Genomic DNA, 18,506 nt, shown 5'->3' with positions numbered 1-18,506 from the left:
CAAAAATAATGTCTATGAGATCCCATCAACATTGCTACAGTCGTGAGGGTTTGAGGTAAACATTACAAGGAGACTTCTAGATTCCTGGGAATGATTAAATGATATTTCCATCCCATGTATGACCATAGATAAGCTGAATTTTGAGGACCAAATAAAGCAGTCTGGAGAAGAGGGTTGGTTTATCTACAGGTTACACTTTCATCAAACTTTTTCTGGTGGTAACTAATACAAACTTTCATAAATAGTTGACATGATGAAATTGCATTAATTTCGGCTACCTTAATTCTGAGTACTACAGGAATAAAAGACATTCCTTCAGAAATGTAGTAGTGTATGTTCCAATCTGCACGGTCACAAGTTATTCCAGTCTGGAATCCTTAGACAATTGTCAACCCATCCTTCAAAGATAGCTGTACCCATTGTGAAAACATCTACAGTCAATAACTCCTCCTTTACTCATCAAGAAATAATACATTCATCGGAAATCAAACACAAACAGATCAATAATTATTCATGCTGTATCCCAACATCAAGCAATTTCTTTAAATTGTTTATTATTAAAACTTTTGATTATGTAGGCATCTTAATATTTGAAAACTGTATAGAAATTTGATTGATCATTCCCCTATCATTGAGTGAGTGAGTATGGTTTTACGCTGCTTTTAGCAATATTCCAGCAATATCACGGCGGCCCTATCATTGAAAGGGAATTTAGTAAATACAACAGTTGACAATACTGGTGCCATACTATCGTACCCATATGAATTTTGAAATCATGCTATAAAACACTGACAGATTAGCTTGTTTAAAAGTTTGGCAGAAAGAAATGTTCAAAGATGTTCTCGGTGGACATGTTTTTTGAAGCAAATCCATCAACCTCAGTAACAGGAAGTTTAACAGCAACATCCAGAACATTACATTTGATTATATTTTGCACCCTATACAGTAAATTACAGTCACAATGAATAAAGATATCACTAATTATAGTTCATAATAACCACAGTTCATCATTATAATTATCCATCTGAAGAAGGGGCAAGAACTAGTCCAGAAACGTCGTGAGAAACAAATAAGTTGTTATCCATAAGATTTGCCTTGCATCACTACACCAACTTCAAAATGCCCTTTTTTAGAATTTTTAACCACAATTCGTTAAACGCATTTCAACTGAAACTGACATCAAGTGTTCAGGACAAACAAAACAGTTCATAATGTCAATCAGTTCATTATAGGTATGCTCATCATAAATATAGTCCACTGTGTATGTGGTGCAAACTTGTGGAGTGGAAACGCGTAATTTTGACATAATGGAATACTAAAACTGCAAAACAGTATAAAATTCCTGAATAAAAGGCTCTGTAAAATACACATCAGTGACTATATCAACAGTTTCATGTGTAAGCATTTGGCACAATCCAATCACATGATCCACATGTAAACATATGGCACACCATATGTAAACCAGTGTATGAAATAAGGCCCGTCCAACAACCCGAGACGGTCTAGATTTCTGACGGACGGTCCAAATTTACAGCTAGCTAGCCAGCCTGATAGTCTGGTAAAATTTGAGATGTTCCATACATCTGAGTAAATTCACCATGTTTGGTCTGGTTAAATCCATTTTGGGCTGGTAACATTTTGAAGTTACCAGCCCTGATGTCTGGCTGGATTTTTGGCTTATTTCATACACTGTGTAATCACAAGTCATAAATCAAACTGATAAACTGATTCAGCACATACAGCATCCATCTAAAGAATAAATACAGGTTCAGTCCCACAATAAACCTCTCTCCAAGGCCATCCAAAACATTTTGTGTTTCTCATGTCCATGCTCAGATTCAGAGGGATGAAATATATAGAAATTACTTTGGGTAACGAATTCAGTTGTCATTTGTTGTTCAATATCGTATGTACACAGCTTCTTTTTTCAGTTTTTTAGAAGGTCATAAGTTATGAATGATTGTATATAAGAAACAAACAAAACATAAAAAAAGCCTAATGGCTTATACACATTTTCAGTATACAAAGTGAATTATATTTCCGAGACATAGTTTTCACTTGTTACTTTGTAAATTTTATTTCCGAGACATAACTTCCCCTTGTTTCTTTGAATTCCTGATCATGATGCCAATATGGTAACGATGATATGGTTTTGATCTGGAGATCGGTTTCTTATCAAACCAAAGATTGCATGGTAAGTGACATGAGACAATGTGTTCCTAGATTGAAATATGAATTACCTGACTCCTGCAGTCAGCAAAATCCCAGTTTTTGCAATGCCCACTTTCATGTAATCAGAAAACAATGAAATCAGAATATAAATTCCACACATTTAGTTCTTTTTTCAGTCATCATCTACTCGTGAAAGACAGTTTAATTTTACATAATCCTTCATACAATCTAATTGAAACTTTTACTTCAGAACTAAACTTCTCTGAGTGACGTCATGACACATGCTATATTTGCGGTTTCATCAGTCAGGTGAACACTCCAATTAGCCTATCAGTATTGACCCTGTGAAGATCCGGGTTAAAACTGGTCTTCAGTAATCCATGCTTGTCGTAAGAGGCTACTAACGGGTTCGGGCGCTCATGCTCACTGACCTGGTTACATCACTGGATTGTCTGGTCCAGACTCGATTATTTACAGACTGCCACCAAATAGCCGGAATATTGCTGTGTGTAATTTCAGGTATAACCCAGTGAAGCATTCAGAGTGGTCTATATAATTTCCCTCGAAGGGCTGAAAGATCGTCACCATGAAAGATATTTCATACGACTAAAAGATTTGAGTTTAATGAGACTGATCATAATCAAATTTTGCAACCATTTAAACAAAACACTAAAAATAACCAGCATGAAAAATCTCATATTATATCCAGTTTACTTTGGCTACATTAGATTATGAAATAGCATTTTCATCACACTCATAACCTGATTATAATCAAATCTGGCAATTGATTAAACAAAACACTAACAATAACCACCATGAATATCTTACATCCACTTCCCTTTGGCTACTTTTGACAACCAAATATCATATTGCCACTTTTAGCAATATTCCAGCAATATCATGGCGGGGAACACCAGAAATGGGCTTCACACATTGTACCCATGTGGGGAATCAAACCCAGGTCTTCAGCGTGACGAGCAGTGCTTAACCATTAGGCTACCCCTACCCTCAACATATATTATTATAAAGACCATATGTGTTTCCAGCTCTAACACAAAATATTAGTTTTTTTTGCTTACTGAAAATAATCCAGGAAGTCACTCCCACAAGAACTTCTTGTCACCCAGCAGACTAGCCAGTTCCTGATTGCAGGGGGCATAAAACTGATCAAGGATCAACCTGGTACTTTCTAGCATGGGCAGAGCTTTCTTCTTCTTCTTTGTGACACGGGTTCTCCCCAGGTCCTCGATCTCCTCATACAAATCCTCTGAAGGCTGACCTGAAATAGACATTGTAAGCATATGGTGAGTGAGTGAGTTTTGAGGTTCAACATCATGGCCTCAAATTGACCTGCTATCTGCAACCACTGCACAGACCAAGAAATTTCCAGTACTCAAGTTGCCAAACATGACCGCCAATCAACCTACTCTTCACCATGGCTTAATTTCAACTGATTTGTGCCCCTGTGAATGGTTTACAGTTCCGTTCAGTTATAGTATTTGTCAGCTTGATGTGGGAAGACAACAACAAGTAATGCAGGTCTAAGATGTTTACAGGTCTACCGAGCCCTTGGGACTTACTGCTTTACTTGTCTGTGCCACTCTCCATCAAGCTGGTTTCCATGGCAATCACCAATCAGTACTTATTCCCTCCCTGCCCTCCTTCTGTCCATTACTTATCAGTGCTCATTGTAGGAGTGTTGCGCTTATGCCAGATTTTATTTCATAGCAACATTCCAACAAAATGTTGCACAAATACACTTATTGTTTGTGTTCTATGTTAATCTTGTTACTTTTACGAATGATCAGCATTTTCTATAAACAAAAACACCCCTGGAAGTGAGTGAGTGAGTGAGTGGGGAGAGAGGGGAGTGTGAGTGAGTGCGTATGGTTTTACGCTGCTTTTAGCAATATTCCAGCAATATCACGGTTGGGGACACCAGAAATGGGCTTCACACATTACACCCAAGGGGGAAATCAAACCAGGATCTTCAGTGTGACGAGTGAAGGCTTCAACCACTAGGCTACCCCAACACCCGGGAAAGAAGAAATTGTTGAAGTCAGGCTTCAGTATTTTGGATGCCACCTCGATGTAGTGGGTTGGACAATATTTCAGATGAAGCTACCTACTGAGCTGAAGGAAGGAGTAGACCATCTTTATGTGTTCCGTGATGTTCTTTGAGTACTCTTCAGTCTTCAAGATAAGGAAGTGTCGCAGTGGAAATGCTTTCAACCATTCCTTCATATACAGACTGTAACAACCGAAGTGAATTCGTGTCTGAAATAAATTAACACAAATATTTCTTATTTCATTCATTTGTGTTAAAATACATGATATAACACGAGAGATATGCACTGACTGAAACATGGCTGACAACTGCAGATTATCTAGAAGTGTGATAAGCAGGTGGAAAACTGATGATCATACTTGGTATGCACAATGTAGATGTGATTTACAACCAAGAATAGCAGAATACACTCCATGTCTATATACAGGTAATAATTTAGACAACTTTCAAACACTATCTCACATACACTTTCTGGTGCTTCTAGTCCAGATAACTTAGCTAAACCTGTAGAGGTTTCCAATTCTTTGAAGAGAATCGTCCTTGGGGTACATATATGCATTTTCTGCGGCTGAAAATGTCATTTGACAGTTGTATCAATGTTTCAACAAGCATTGTCACTAAGGTGACATAATCCCCAGCCGCAAATTATCAAATCAAACTTATAAAGTAATGAAAGTTTAAGATGAAGTTAAATGTCAACAAAAACATGACTAATCAATCTCTCTTGATATCTGGCTCTTTAGTTGTTCAAACACACACATATTTTCAAGACTGACTTTGGCCTTGACATGAATGTCATAGTGTATGAAATATGCAAAACTAGTACTAAAGAAATTGCTTATTGAAAACATTCAAGAGAAGTCTTAAAAGTCTATGAAGAAAATCCAGTGAACCGTTCTTAAAATATCTTGCTGACAATTCAGGTTAACATGCTGAAATCTTCAAAGTGTCGTCGTGACCCTAAAAATTATGTGAAGGTCACCAAAATTTACTGGGCCCTGGGCCTTCCCTAGATAAAGCTTGGTGTCAAATATGAAGAAAATCCAGAGAATATTTTTTGCGATATCTTGCTGACTATCTTAACATGCAATTTAACATGCTGAAATCTTCAAAGTGTCTCTGTGACCTTGAAAATTAAGTGAAGGTCACCAAAATCGACTGGGCCCTGCGCCTTCCCTGGATGAAGCTTGGTATCAAATATGAAGAAACTCCAGTGAATGGTTCTTGAAGTATCTCGCTGACAAGCATAACATGTAGGTTAATATGCTGAAACCTTCAAAGTGTCGCCATGACCTTGAAGATTAAGTGAAGGTCACCAAAATCGACTGGGCCCTGGGCCTTCCCTAGATGAAGCTTGGTGTCAAATATGAAGAAAATCCAGGAAACATTTTTTGCGATATCTTGCTGACTATCTTAACATGCAATTTAACATGCTGAAATCTTCAAAGTGTCGCCATGACCTTGAAAATTAAGTGAAGGTCACCAAAATCAACTGGGCCCTGCGCCTTACCTTGATAAAGCTTGGTATTGAATATGAAGAAAATCGAGCGAACGGTTCTTGATATAGCTTAACATTCAGGTAAAATGTTAAAGTCCCCTTGTGACCTTGAAATGAAGGTCAAGGTCACCAAACCTGAGTTGGACCTTTCTTATAGTGTGATGAAACTAGGTACCAAATATGAAAAGAATCTAGTGAACGGTTCTTAAGATATTCCAATTCGTGCGTCCGTACGGACGTCCGTTTGCGTCAGAAACGGACCGATGAATTGCAAATTTTATCATTGTACAAAATTGCCACATAAATATAAATAGTACACATGTTTATCATTTACTAATACCCAACAGCTTTCTTATATTTGAAAATTTTCCGGACTCCACCAAAAAAGTTGTTTAAGAAACTATCATCATTGAAAACGCAAAAGTTGTTATCTGTTGCGGCGGAGTGAAACCGCAGAAACGGAACAGCCAGTCATGGCGACGGGACATCTCAAAATCTATTCCGGGAGACCTGTCAGTTCCTCGTCTGTCGTAGTGTCATAGTCACGACTTAAAGGGATGACAAGCGGTGCCACAGTTGCCTGTTGTAAGCCATCCCGAGACCAGTAACTTTGTTCAATGACGTTAGCTACCTTGTTGACATAGTTCAGTCGTGATTTTGTTAAGGGATTCCTTAACCAAAACCTCTACGTCACGTAATCTAAAAGTTGTGTTTGATCTGGCAACATCTCCTTTGACAATACCCCATATCATTTCAATGGGGTTAAGGTCACAGTGATAGGGTGGAAGTCGCAGAATATCGTGACCCTTACTTTTTATGCAACTGTCAACTTTACTTTGTAGAAAGGTTCACCTTTGTGGGGTTTTATGATCTCATACAGCTGAGGCTTCGTTACCTTTGAAGGCCGTGCGATCTGAAATTTGTCGAGCCATGATATCATATCACCTTTTCGACTGTTCGATGTCGGGGCTTTACTGTCAGGGTCCTGCACGCTGTGGTATGGGGCATTGTCCATTACGATAAAAGACTTCTCTGGTAGAGCTGGTACCAACTTGTTTTTAACCCAATCGAGGAAAACTGCACCATTCATCTCGGAATGGTAGTCTCTGTTATCTGTGGACTTTGCCCTGAATACCAAGTCGCAGCCTGGGAGAAAGCCTTTGCTGGAGCAACCAGCATGGAGAATGATTAGTCTCTCTCCTTTCCCTAGAGGCAGCTTTCTACGTGACCCCTTATCACCCCCATCGCGCTTCTTCTTTATAACCCTGAGAAAATTATTTCTCAAGCGAACGATATCAGGGCGTTCACAGAGTACTGACCTATTCTCCCCCGAAATTTTCTTATAAGGATACCCGAAAGAGTGTAAGAGTCGCCAGAGTGTGTACTTTGATACTCTGAGGTTGTGTTCTTGCTTCAAATGCTTTTTAAAATTTTCAGCGACATGTATTTGTTTTCAGAATAAAGCTTGTTGATAGACTGCCTTACAAGGTTCTTTTGAAAGTTGTCCAAAAGTTTTAATTGTGTGATTTTGACACAACCCCTACCTTCTTTGCATCACCCTCACAATGTTTGTGTTCGAGAACATTTGTCAGTACCCTTGCTGATACTCCTAAAGCTTTTGCTGCCCGCTTATGGAATTTATTAATGGCATAAAACGGTTTGCCCCTTTCGGCTTCAGCACAGAAAAAATCGTACACTTTAATCATCAATTGTTTCACGTCAGCATTCAACTTCATTTTTCATCAGGCATGTGTATCCCGTGCACGACGAGATAGTGGCTGTTCCGTTTCTGCGGTTTCACCCCGATGCGACAGATAACAACTTTTGCGTTTTCAATGATGATAGTTTCTTAAACAACTTTTTTGGTGGAGTCCGGAAAATTTTCAAATATAAGAAAGCTGTTGGGTATTAGTAAATGATAAACATGTGTACTATTTATATTTATGTGGCAATTTTGTACAATGATAAAATTTGCAATTCATCGGTCCGTTTCTGACTCAAACGGACTGTAATACTATATCGGACTGTAATACTATACTATAAAAATATTGTACAATAAATAAAAATCTTTTTTATCTATTATACGTCCCCCACCACGTGGAGTTACCTCCCTGCTACACATGCGCAGTCAACCAGGTAAGCACCTAGGCCCATATCATCATTCCTTCTTCTGAATAAATCAGTGAACAGAATCGTGCGGAGGTGGATGGCCCTACCCAAAGGACGATTCTCTTCAAAGAATTGGAAACCTCTACAGATTTAGCTCATTCTTTTTCATAGAGATCGTCCTTGGGGTACATATATGCATTAACTCAAACTCCCAAAGACCGGAGGCTAGGGAGGAGGGAATTCTGTCAAAGTACACATAAATAGCGATCGTTAGGAAGAATGTAACAGACGCCACAACACTCACCTGTCATGTGTCCCGAAGCTTCTGCGAGAGGCATGATGGGAGGGTAACAGACAGGGAGGAAAGTACTGAGACCTGACCTCACAGGTTAAGCAAAGTAATACACACACAGTGCGAAAGTAAAAACCCCGCCCACATCGTGAATCTATTAAAGAGCGCCGTAAGGGGGAAAACCAACTCACAATAATCTCATGAGAGAAATCGAAAGTAGTTAGATATGATAACAGCAGATATATCAATTATACACAATTGAAAGCAGCATCAACTGTCCAGATAACCAAGACTCACTCGGTCAGGGTGGCAGGACACTGTCCACTGGAGAGAACAGAACGGCCAAAACGCGCACAATCACGAGAATGTGTATCGAGCTGATAGTGCCTGATAAAAGTGCTAGGCCTGCTCCAAATAGCAGCAGAGCATATCTCTTCAATGGGCAGTGCCCAAGCAAAAGCCTTTGAAGTGGCCACTGCCCTGACCGAATGAGCCTTCAACCCCTCAGAGGGAGGCTTGCCCTTAGCCTGATAAGCAGCACAAATGACCGATACAAGCCAGCGTGATAGGGTCTGTTTGCTAGCCGGCATGCCAGCCTTCCCGCCACCGTAACAGCAGAACAGATAGGTACCCGTACGGATCCCTTGTGTTCATTTGATATAGACCTTGAGAGTCTTACAGACATCCAACGGGTGAGTGTTCGTTGCAGAGGTCCCCGATGTGGAAGTAGGAAGTAGGAAGTTCCATAGGAGCTGTCATATGGAAAGCGTGATCGATCTTCGGACGGTAAGTATCCGGGAGGCGAATACTGACACGATCTGGATGGAACACAGTCAGCGCCGAGTCTGCCGACATAGCATGTAAGTCGCCAAACCTTCGCCCAGATGTTACCACCACCAGAAATAAGGCCTTCCATGTTAACAGCCAAATGGAAATAGTCGATAGACGTGAGAACGTAGGACCGGACAGCCAATCTAGCACGATTGACAAATCCCAAGGTGGGCTGGTTTGCTTGACAGCAGGTCGAAACCGATCCATGCCAGCTAAAAAGCGCTGCATAAGAGGGTGCTGCCCCAGAAGAGCACCATCAACAGGGGTGTGGAAAGTGGAAATAGCGGTGGAGTAGCCACTAATAGTCGAAGCCGCCAAGCCTTCTCCCAAATGAGCTTGCAGAAACTCCAATACTCGGACTAAATCCGCAGAAAAGGGATCTGATATCCCCCTATCTGAACACCAGCGCGCATAGCGGGGCCACCTATCTTCATATTGAATGTTTGTCGAATCCCGCCTCGAAGCAAGAATTGTGTCTGCAACTGCCGCAGGAATTCCCCGTGCTTTGAGGTTAGACCTGACAGAGGCCAAGCCACCCACTGAATCCTTGGATTTTGGTATGGTGCCGTTCTGAGTGAGAATGTCCGGTCGCAAAGGTAATAGAACAGGAGGCTGAGCCAAAACCCTGAGAATTACCGGAATCCAGCTCTGTGACGGCCATAGCGGTGCCAGTAGCACAAGTAGCCGAGCTGGCTGGGTGAACAGCTGGGAGAGGACCCGGGGAATGAGGGGTAGAGGCGGAAACGCCCACAGCACCTTGCCTGTCCAATCCAGCAGGAAGGCGTCGGAAGCCAAAGCCCTCTGGTCCGGTATTCGAAAGCAGAACATGGGCGCAGAACATGGACGCAAACAGATCCACCTGGAACGTTCCGTACAACTGGGAGATAACTCCGAATATCTGCCGGTCGAGCATCCACTCGTGCGGGGCCAGGATCGTGCGACAGAGATAGTTGCCACCATATGACCCAGTAGACGGCGCCAAGTCCGCGCTGGTGCCTGGGGCTGGAGAGGAACAAAGACACCATCTCCCGTACTCTGGTGACCCGGTCTGGCGACAAAGAGACAAGACCCTTGTGAGTTGTGAACCGCGCCCCGAGAAAAAACAAGTCCTGGGTGGGTACCAGGTCGGTCTTCTAGAGGTTTATGATCCACCCCAGTCAAACTAGAATGTCTATCACCGTGTGGGTAGAATCGTCTAGGTAAGGGTAACAACGCCTTCCTTGCGACCTTGCGAGGGTATCCGGCACGAACATGAGCTTGGTGAACACCCTGGGAGCAGTGGATATGCCGAAGGGGAGCACTGTGAATAGGTAACACATCCGTCGTAAGAGAACCGGAGGTACTGCTTGAATGATGGATGAATTGGCACATGTAGATACGCATCCTTTAGGTCGATCGACGTAAGCCAATCGCCGGGCTGAACAGAGGAGATCACCAAGCGAAGTGTCTCCTCTTGAAGGATGGAACCTCTAACATGCGATTCAACCCCTGGAGGTTGAGAATGGGACGGAACCAGCCAGCCTTCTTCGGAACGAGGAAGTACCTGTAATAAAAACCCACCTGTTCCTCGCCCGGTGGTATGCGCTCTATTGCGGACTTGTCCAGCAAAGCCTGAACTTCGTCTCGCAGTATACCCACCTTGACCAGACATGACGGCACCGGAGTGCGTCATATGCCGGTAGATGGCCGACACTGACAGTGGATAGCCCCCAAGTGTTGCTGGTAGCCTTCACCCACTCCGGTAAGAATAGAGAGAGGCGGCCCCCTACTGGGACGTCTGGTAAGAGTGCGTAAGTAGTCCCCAGCAGATGAACTGGCTGGGACGGACCCACGGCGACAGCCTGCAGGTTTAACGGGAGGTCGGGGCAGACCCCCCAACACCGCGAAAAGGCTGCTGGGAGCCAGATGAAGAGGCCTGCTCCTTGCCCTTACCTTTGGCAGGACGGCTCCACCTCCTACCTCTACCCAGCGGCCGAAAGCCAGCCGGCAGACTCGGGCGTAGGTTGCGCCCCGGAGGAAGAAGCCGCTACAGGAGCGCGGGAGCAAGAAGCCCGCGGTTGCTCCAACAAGGCCTTAGAGTCCTTGAAGGCGGTAGCTGCTGCAGCCGCCTCCCGAATGACCTGCTGTGCCCCACGGAAACAACGTCGCTCCCATCCGAAACAGAAAGGCCAGCAAGGTCTGCTGTGTTGCTGCCGAATAACGGGATGTAAACAGCCACAGCTTGCGCATCCCCATGACTGCACACATCACCGTAGACGCGGCAGACCGTAAAGAGTCTCGCGTCAGGTGGGCCTGTACTTCGGATAGTTGGCGGAGCAGAACAACATTCGGGGAAACGTCACCAGTGCTCCCTTCCGCCTCCAAAGCCGACCTTTGTATCGAGGAAAGGTACGCCTCGTGGACCATGACCCGCACTTGCTGCATGCCATTCTGGTAGACTTCCTTGAAGTCCGGTATGCCTGGTGCAGAACTAAATCGCGCTAGGGCAAAGGGGCACCTGGAACTAACGCCTTTGCTTGGCAGCCCGCGTGAAGAAGGCCCCAAGGAACTCTCAGCTCCGCCACCGACACAACACTCGAACCCGGTCCTGCGGAGACACGGGAGGAAGGCGGACAGAACCGCAATCTCCCCGGCTCTTATGGGGGGCCTCCAGACTCGGCACCCGAGTGGCGCGAGGACCGGACCCCAGGAATCCTCCACGGACCCTGCGCCAACACTGAGAGAGAGACTGGGAGCCAACCCTCGCCCTCCGGGGCAGCCGAGGCATCCGGACCCAAAGCCGAAGGCAAAGGATCAACAGACACCTCCAGGCCAAGGGATCGCGCCGAGCTCGGCGATACCACACCCCAGACTCTCGGTCCCCCGATCAGAGTGGGCGAGGAACTCCTGCCAGAGACCTCCAACCGACTCGTGAACGAGGGACTTCTCGACTCTGTATGCTGCTGAAACAATTGAGTGATAAGTGACATATCAAAACCACTGGACGGAGACGGAGAGTGTGACCTATGTGAAGACTTAGATTTAGTTTGCTTAGCCTTTTTGGCCTTGGACGGGGGAACCTCCTGGGTCAAGTCCCCTCCCGCCTCATGCAATTCCTTATAAAAATGGAAGTCAGCCGCCCATCTCTTCTGGGCTCGGGGGGAGAAGCCCATGCACAACTCACAGATATCAGGGTTATGCCCTGCCTTTTCCAGGCAGCATAAGCATTTGTCATGCTTATCGGAACGGGGAATATTTTGCCCGCAGGCAGCACATCCCGTAAACGCCTGAAAGCAAACACGCGAGCATTTAGCGAACGGCGTAACCCAACAGCATAAATATACACGTACAAAACATTGAAAATTACGTGAATGCAACAACGCGACATGAAATACTTGGTTAATAACGCAATATTTCAACCACGTGGCATGCTAAACTTCCGCCATGGAATAGCAACACGTCGTAAAACCACGGAAAGCTATGTATACTCAAACACTGAACTACCAGATGTCATCATGACTCAAGGAAACTTTGATATCTGTAATCTGAGTTGGTGCTATGTATACTCAAACACTGAACTACCAGATGTCATCATGACTCAAGGAAACTTTGATACCTGTAATCTGAGTTGGTGCTATGTATACTCAAACACTGAACTACCAGATGTCATCATGACTCAAGGAAACTTTGATATCTGTAATCTGAGTTGGTGCTATGTATACTCAAACACTGAACTACCAGATGTCATCATGACTCAAGGAAACTTTGATACCTGTAATCTGAGTTGGTGCTATGTATACTCAAACACTGAACTACCAGATGTCATCATGACTCAAGGAAACTTTGATACCTGTAATCTGGGTTGGTGCTATGTATACTCAAACACTGAACTACCAGATGTCATCATGACTCAAGGAAACTTTGATACCTGTAATCTGGGTTGGTGCTATGTATACTCAAACACTGAACTACCAGATGTCATCATGACTCAAGGAAACTTTGATACCTGTAATCTGAGTTGGTGCTATGTATACTCAAACACTGAACTACCAGATGTCATCATGACTCAAGGAAACTTTGAACTACCAGATATCTGTAATCTGGGTTGGTGCTATGTATACTCAAACACTGAACTACCAGATGTCATCATGACTCAAGGAAACTTTGATACCTGTAATCTGAGTTGGTGCTATGTATACTCAAACACTGAACTACCAGATGTCATCATGACTCAAGGAAACTTTGATACTGAACTCAAACACTGAACTACCAGATGTCATCATGACTCAAGGAAACTTTGATACCTGTAATCTGAGTTGGTGCTATGTATACTCAAACACTGAACTACCAGATGTCATCATGACTCAAGGAAACTTTGATACCTGTAATCTGAGTTGGTGCTATGTATACTCAAACACTGAACTACCAGATGTCATCATGACTCAAGGAAACTTTGATACCTGTAATCTGAGTTGGTGCTATGTATACTCAAACACTGAACTACCAGATGTCATCATGACTCAAGGAAACTTTGATACCTGTAATCTGAGTTGGTGCTATGTATACTCAAACACTGAACTACCAGATGTCATCATGACTCAAGGAAACTTTGATATCTGTAATCTGAGTTGGTGCTATGTATACTCAAACACTGAACTACCAGATGTCATCATGACTCAAGGAAACTTTGATACCTGTAATCTGAGTTGGTGCTATGTATACTCAAACACTGAACTACCAGATGTCATCATGACTCAAGGAAACTTTGATACCTGTGTAATCTGGGTTGGTGCTATGTATACTCAAACACTGAACTACCAGATGTCATCATGACTCAAGGAAACTTTGATACCTGTAATCTGATGTCATCATGTTGGTGCTATGTATACTCAAACACTGAACTACCAGATGTCATCATGACTCAAGGAAACTTTGATACCTGTAATCTGAGTTGGTGCTATGTATACTCAAACACTGAACTACCAGATGTCATCATGACTCAAGGAAACTTTGATACCTGTAATCTGAGTTGGTGCTATGTATACTCAAACACTGAACTACCAGATGTCATCATGACTCAAGGAAACTTTGATACCTGTAATCTGAGTTGGTGCTATGTATACTCAAACACTGAACTACCAGATGTCATCATGACTCAAGGAAACTTTGATACCTGTAATCTGAGTTGGTGCTATGTATACTCAAACACTGAACTACCAGATGTCATCATGACTCAAGGAAACTTTGATACCTGTAATCTGAGTTGGTGCTATGTATACTCAAACACTGAACTACCAGATGTCATCATGACTCAAGGAAACTTTGATACCTGTAATCTGAGTTGGTGCTATGTATACTCAAACACTGAACTACCAGATGTCATCATGACTCAAGGAAACTTTGATACCTGTAATCTGAGTTGGTGCTATGTATACTCAAACACTGAACTACCAGATGTCATCATGACTCAAGGAAACTTTGATATCTGTAATCTGAGTTGGTGCTATGTATACTCAAACACTGAACTACCAGATGTCATCATGACTCAAGGAAACTTTGATACCTGTAATCTGAGTTGGTGCTATGTATACTCAAACACTGAACTACCAGATGTCATCATGACTCAAGGAAACTTTGATACCTGTAATCTGAGTTGGTGCTATGTATACTCAAACACTGAACTACCAGATGTCATCATGACTCAAGGAAACTTTGATACCTGTAATCTGAGTTGGTGCTATGTATACTCAAACACTGAACTACCAGATGTCATCATGACTCAAGGAAACTTTGATACCTGTAATCTGAGTTGGTGCTATGTATACTCAAACACTGAACTACCAGATGTCATCATGACTCAAGGAAACTTTGATACCTGTAATCTGGGTTGGTGCTATGTATACTCAAACACTGAACTACCAGATGTCATCATGACTCAAGGAAACTTTGATACCTGTAATCTGGGTTGGTGCTATGTATACTCAAACACTGAACTACCAGATGTCATCATGACTCAAGGAAACTTTGATACCTGTAATCTGGGTTGGTGCTATGTATACTCAAACACTGAACTACCAGATGTCATCATGACTCAAGGAAACTTTGATACCTGTAATCTGAGTTGGTGCTATGTATACTCAAACACTGAACTACCAGATGTCATCATGACTCAAGGAAACTTTGATACCTGTAATCTGGGTTGGTGCTATGTATACTCAAACACTGAACTACCAGATGTCATCATGACTCAAGGAAACTTTGATACCTGTAATCTGAGTTGGTGCTATGTATACTCAAACACTGAACTACCAGATGTCATCATGACTCAAGGAAACTTTGATATCTGTAATCTGAGTTGGTGCTATGTATACTCAAACACTGAACTACCAGATGTCATCATGACTCAAGGAAACTTTGATACCTGTAATCTGAGTTGGTGCTATGTATACTCAAACACTGAACTACCAGATGTCATCATGACTCAAGGAAACTTTGATACCTGTAATCTGAGTTGGTGCTATGTATACTCAAACACTGAACTACCAGATGTCATCATGACTCAAGGAAACTTTGATACCTGTAATCTGGGTTGGTGCTATGTATACTCAAACACTGAACTACCAGATGTCATCATGACTCAAGGAAACTTTGATACCTGTAATCTGGGTTGGTGCTATGTATACTCAAACACTGAACTACCAGATTCACCCAACCAAAGACTTTATAAACAAAATGATCTTGAAAAATAATGAGTACTAGATTCACTCTACAGAAGAATTCCTAGACAGATGTATTTGGACATTATTGGAGGGGCAGTTTAAATGGTCATTTTGAAACTCAACATAACTGTTAGATGTAACCTACTTCCAGTCTCTTGTAGACAGAGGCGCTGAAGTAGCACTGCTTCTTGCTGTGAGTCTTCTGGCAGTTGGCAAAAGTCTGCAGGGATTTCTTCACGTCTTCATGAAAATCTTCAGGTGTGTCACCCTGACGAAGGAAGAAGTAGTCCGAGTACAGTCTGTAACAAAACGGCATGATCAACAACATTACGAGTACAGTCTGTGACAAAATGGCATGATCAACAACATTACGAGTAAACAAAATTGCATGATCAACAACATTACGAGTAGTCTGTGACAAAATGGCATGATCAACAACATTACGAGTACAGTCTGTGACAAAATGGCATGATCAACATCATTACGAGTACAGTCAGACAAAATGTAACAAAACGGCATGATCAACAACATTACGACGGCATGATCAACAACATTACGAGTACAGTCTGTAACAAAAACGGCATGATCAACAACATTACGAGTACAGTCTGTAACAAACGGCATGATAAACAACAGCATGATCAACAACATTACGGTACAGTCTGTATAACAAAATGGCACAGTATGAAACAACATAAGATTCTGAGTACAGTCTGTAACAAAACAGTAACAACATTACGAGTACAGTCTGTAACAAAATAGATCAACAACATTACAGCAGTGATGACAGAACAGCAATGATCAACAACATCACAGAAAATAGTCTGTAACAAAACGGCATGATCAACAACATTACGGGTACAGTCTGTAACAAAACAATGCAAGAGAAATAACATTACGAGTACAGTCTGTAACAGACCAATAACAAGAGAAATAACAACTTTTGTACAGTCTGTAACAGAACAATGACAAGAGAAATAACAGCGAGTACAGTCTGTAACAGAAACGGCATGACAAACAACATTACAGAGTGGGTACAGTCTGTAACAGACAGGAAAATTATAACTTTGAGTAAGGTCTGTAACAGAACTATGACAGGTGAAACAACAGTATGAATACACTCTGTAATTGAACAAGTAAAATAAGAGTTTGAGTAGGGTCTGTAACAGAACAATAACAGGAGAAATAACAGTTTGGGTAGGGTCCATAACAGAACAATGACAAGAGAAATAACAACTTGAGTACAGTCTGTAACAGACCAATGACAAGAGAAATAACAGCTTGAGTACAGTCTGTAACAGACCAATGACAAGAGAAATAACAGTTTGAGTACAGTCTGTAACAGACCAATGACAAGAGAAATAACAGTTTGAGTACAGTCTGTAACAGACCAATGACAAGAGAAATAACAACTTGAGTACAGTCTGTAACAGACCAATGACAAGAGAAATAACAGTTTGAGTAACAGTCTGTACTTGAGTACAGTCTGTAACAGACCAATGACAAGAGAAATAACAGCTTGAGTACAGTCTGTAACAGACCAATGACAAGAGAAATAACAGTTTGAGTACAGTCTGTAACAGAACAATGACAAGAGAAATAACAGAACTGAGTACAGTCTGACAAGAGAAATAACAGCTTAGAGTACAGTCTGTAACAGACCAATGACAAGAGAAATAACAGCTTGAGTTGAGTACAGTCTGTGACAGACCAATGACAAGAGAAATAACAGCTTGAGTACAGTCTGTGACAGACCAATGACAAGAGAAATAACAACTTGAGTGCAGTCTGTAACAGACCAATGACAAGAGAAATAACAACTTGAGTACAGTCTGTAACAGACCAATGACAAGAGAAATAACAACTTGAGTACAGTCTGTGACAGACCAATGACAAGAGAAATAACAGCTTGAGTACAGTCTGTAACAGACCAATGACAAGAGAAATAACAGTTTGAGTACAGTCTGTAACAGACCAATGACAAGAGAAATAACAGCTTGAGTTCAGTCTGTAACTGACCAATGACAAGAGAAATAACAGCTTGAGTACAGTCTGTAACAGACCAATGACAAGAGAAATAACAGCTTGAGTACAGTCTGTAACAGACCAATGACAAGAGAAATAACAGTTTGAGTACAGTCTGTGACAGACCAATGACAAGAGAAATAACAGTTTGAGTACAGTCTGTGACAGACCAATGACAAGAGAAATAACAGTTTGAGTACAGTCTGTAACAGACCAATGACAAGAGAAATAACAGCTTGAGTACAGTCTGTGACAGACCAATGACAAGAGAAATAACAACTTGAGTACAGTCTGTAACAGACCAATGACAAGAGAAATAACAGTTTGAGTACAGTCTGTAACAGACCAATGACAAGAGAAATAACAGCTTGAGTTCAGTCTGTAACAGACCAATGACAAGAGAAATAACAGCTTGAGTACAGTCTGTAACAGACCAATGACAAGAGAAATAACAGCTTGAGTACAGTCTGTAACAGACCAATGACAAGAGAAATAACAGCTTGAGTACAGTCTGTAACAGACCAATGACAAGAGAAATAACAGTTTGAGTACAGTCTGTAACAGACCCATGACAAGAAAATAACAGCTTGAGTTCAGTCTGTAACAGACCAATGACAAGAGAAAATAACAGCTTGAGTACAGTCTGTAACAGACCAATGACAAGAGAAATAACAGCTTGAGTACAGTCTGTAACAGACCAATGACAAGAGAAATAACAGCTTGAGTACAGTCTGTAACAGACCAATGACAAGAGAAATAACAGCTTGAGTACAGTCTGTAACAGGCCAATGACAAGAGAAATAACAGTTTGAG

At 42.1% G+C, this 18,506-nt stretch overlaps 1 protein-coding gene across 1 annotated transcript in view; it reads right to left on the bottom strand.

The window, feature by feature from the left end:
* Positions 1-628: 628 nt before the first annotated feature.
* The window catches only part of LOC124282621 (carbohydrate sulfotransferase 15-like), a 39,963-nt gene continuing 22,085 nt past the window's right edge, over positions 629-18,506 (bottom strand). The window contains exons 7-9 of the mRNA XM_046718649.1: positions 15,814-15,967; positions 4,302-4,449; positions 629-3,451 (exon numbers count right to left, since the gene is read on the bottom strand). Coding sequence (XP_046574605.1) covers positions 3,270-3,451; positions 4,302-4,449; positions 15,814-15,967 — 484 coding nt within the window. The 3' untranslated portion in view covers positions 629-3,269. The remainder of the gene's footprint in view (positions 3,452-4,301; positions 4,450-15,813; positions 15,968-18,506) is intronic.

This window comes from Haliotis rubra, unplaced genomic scaffold, assembly GCF_003918875.1.
Source record: "Haliotis rubra isolate DU_JTF1 unplaced genomic scaffold, ASM391887v1 Scf30, whole genome shotgun sequence".
NCBI lineage: Eukaryota > Metazoa > Mollusca > Gastropoda > Lepetellida > Haliotidae > Haliotis > Haliotis rubra.
Note: the sequence above shows the minus strand (reverse complement) of the source record. Positions and strands in the feature narration are given on the sequence as shown.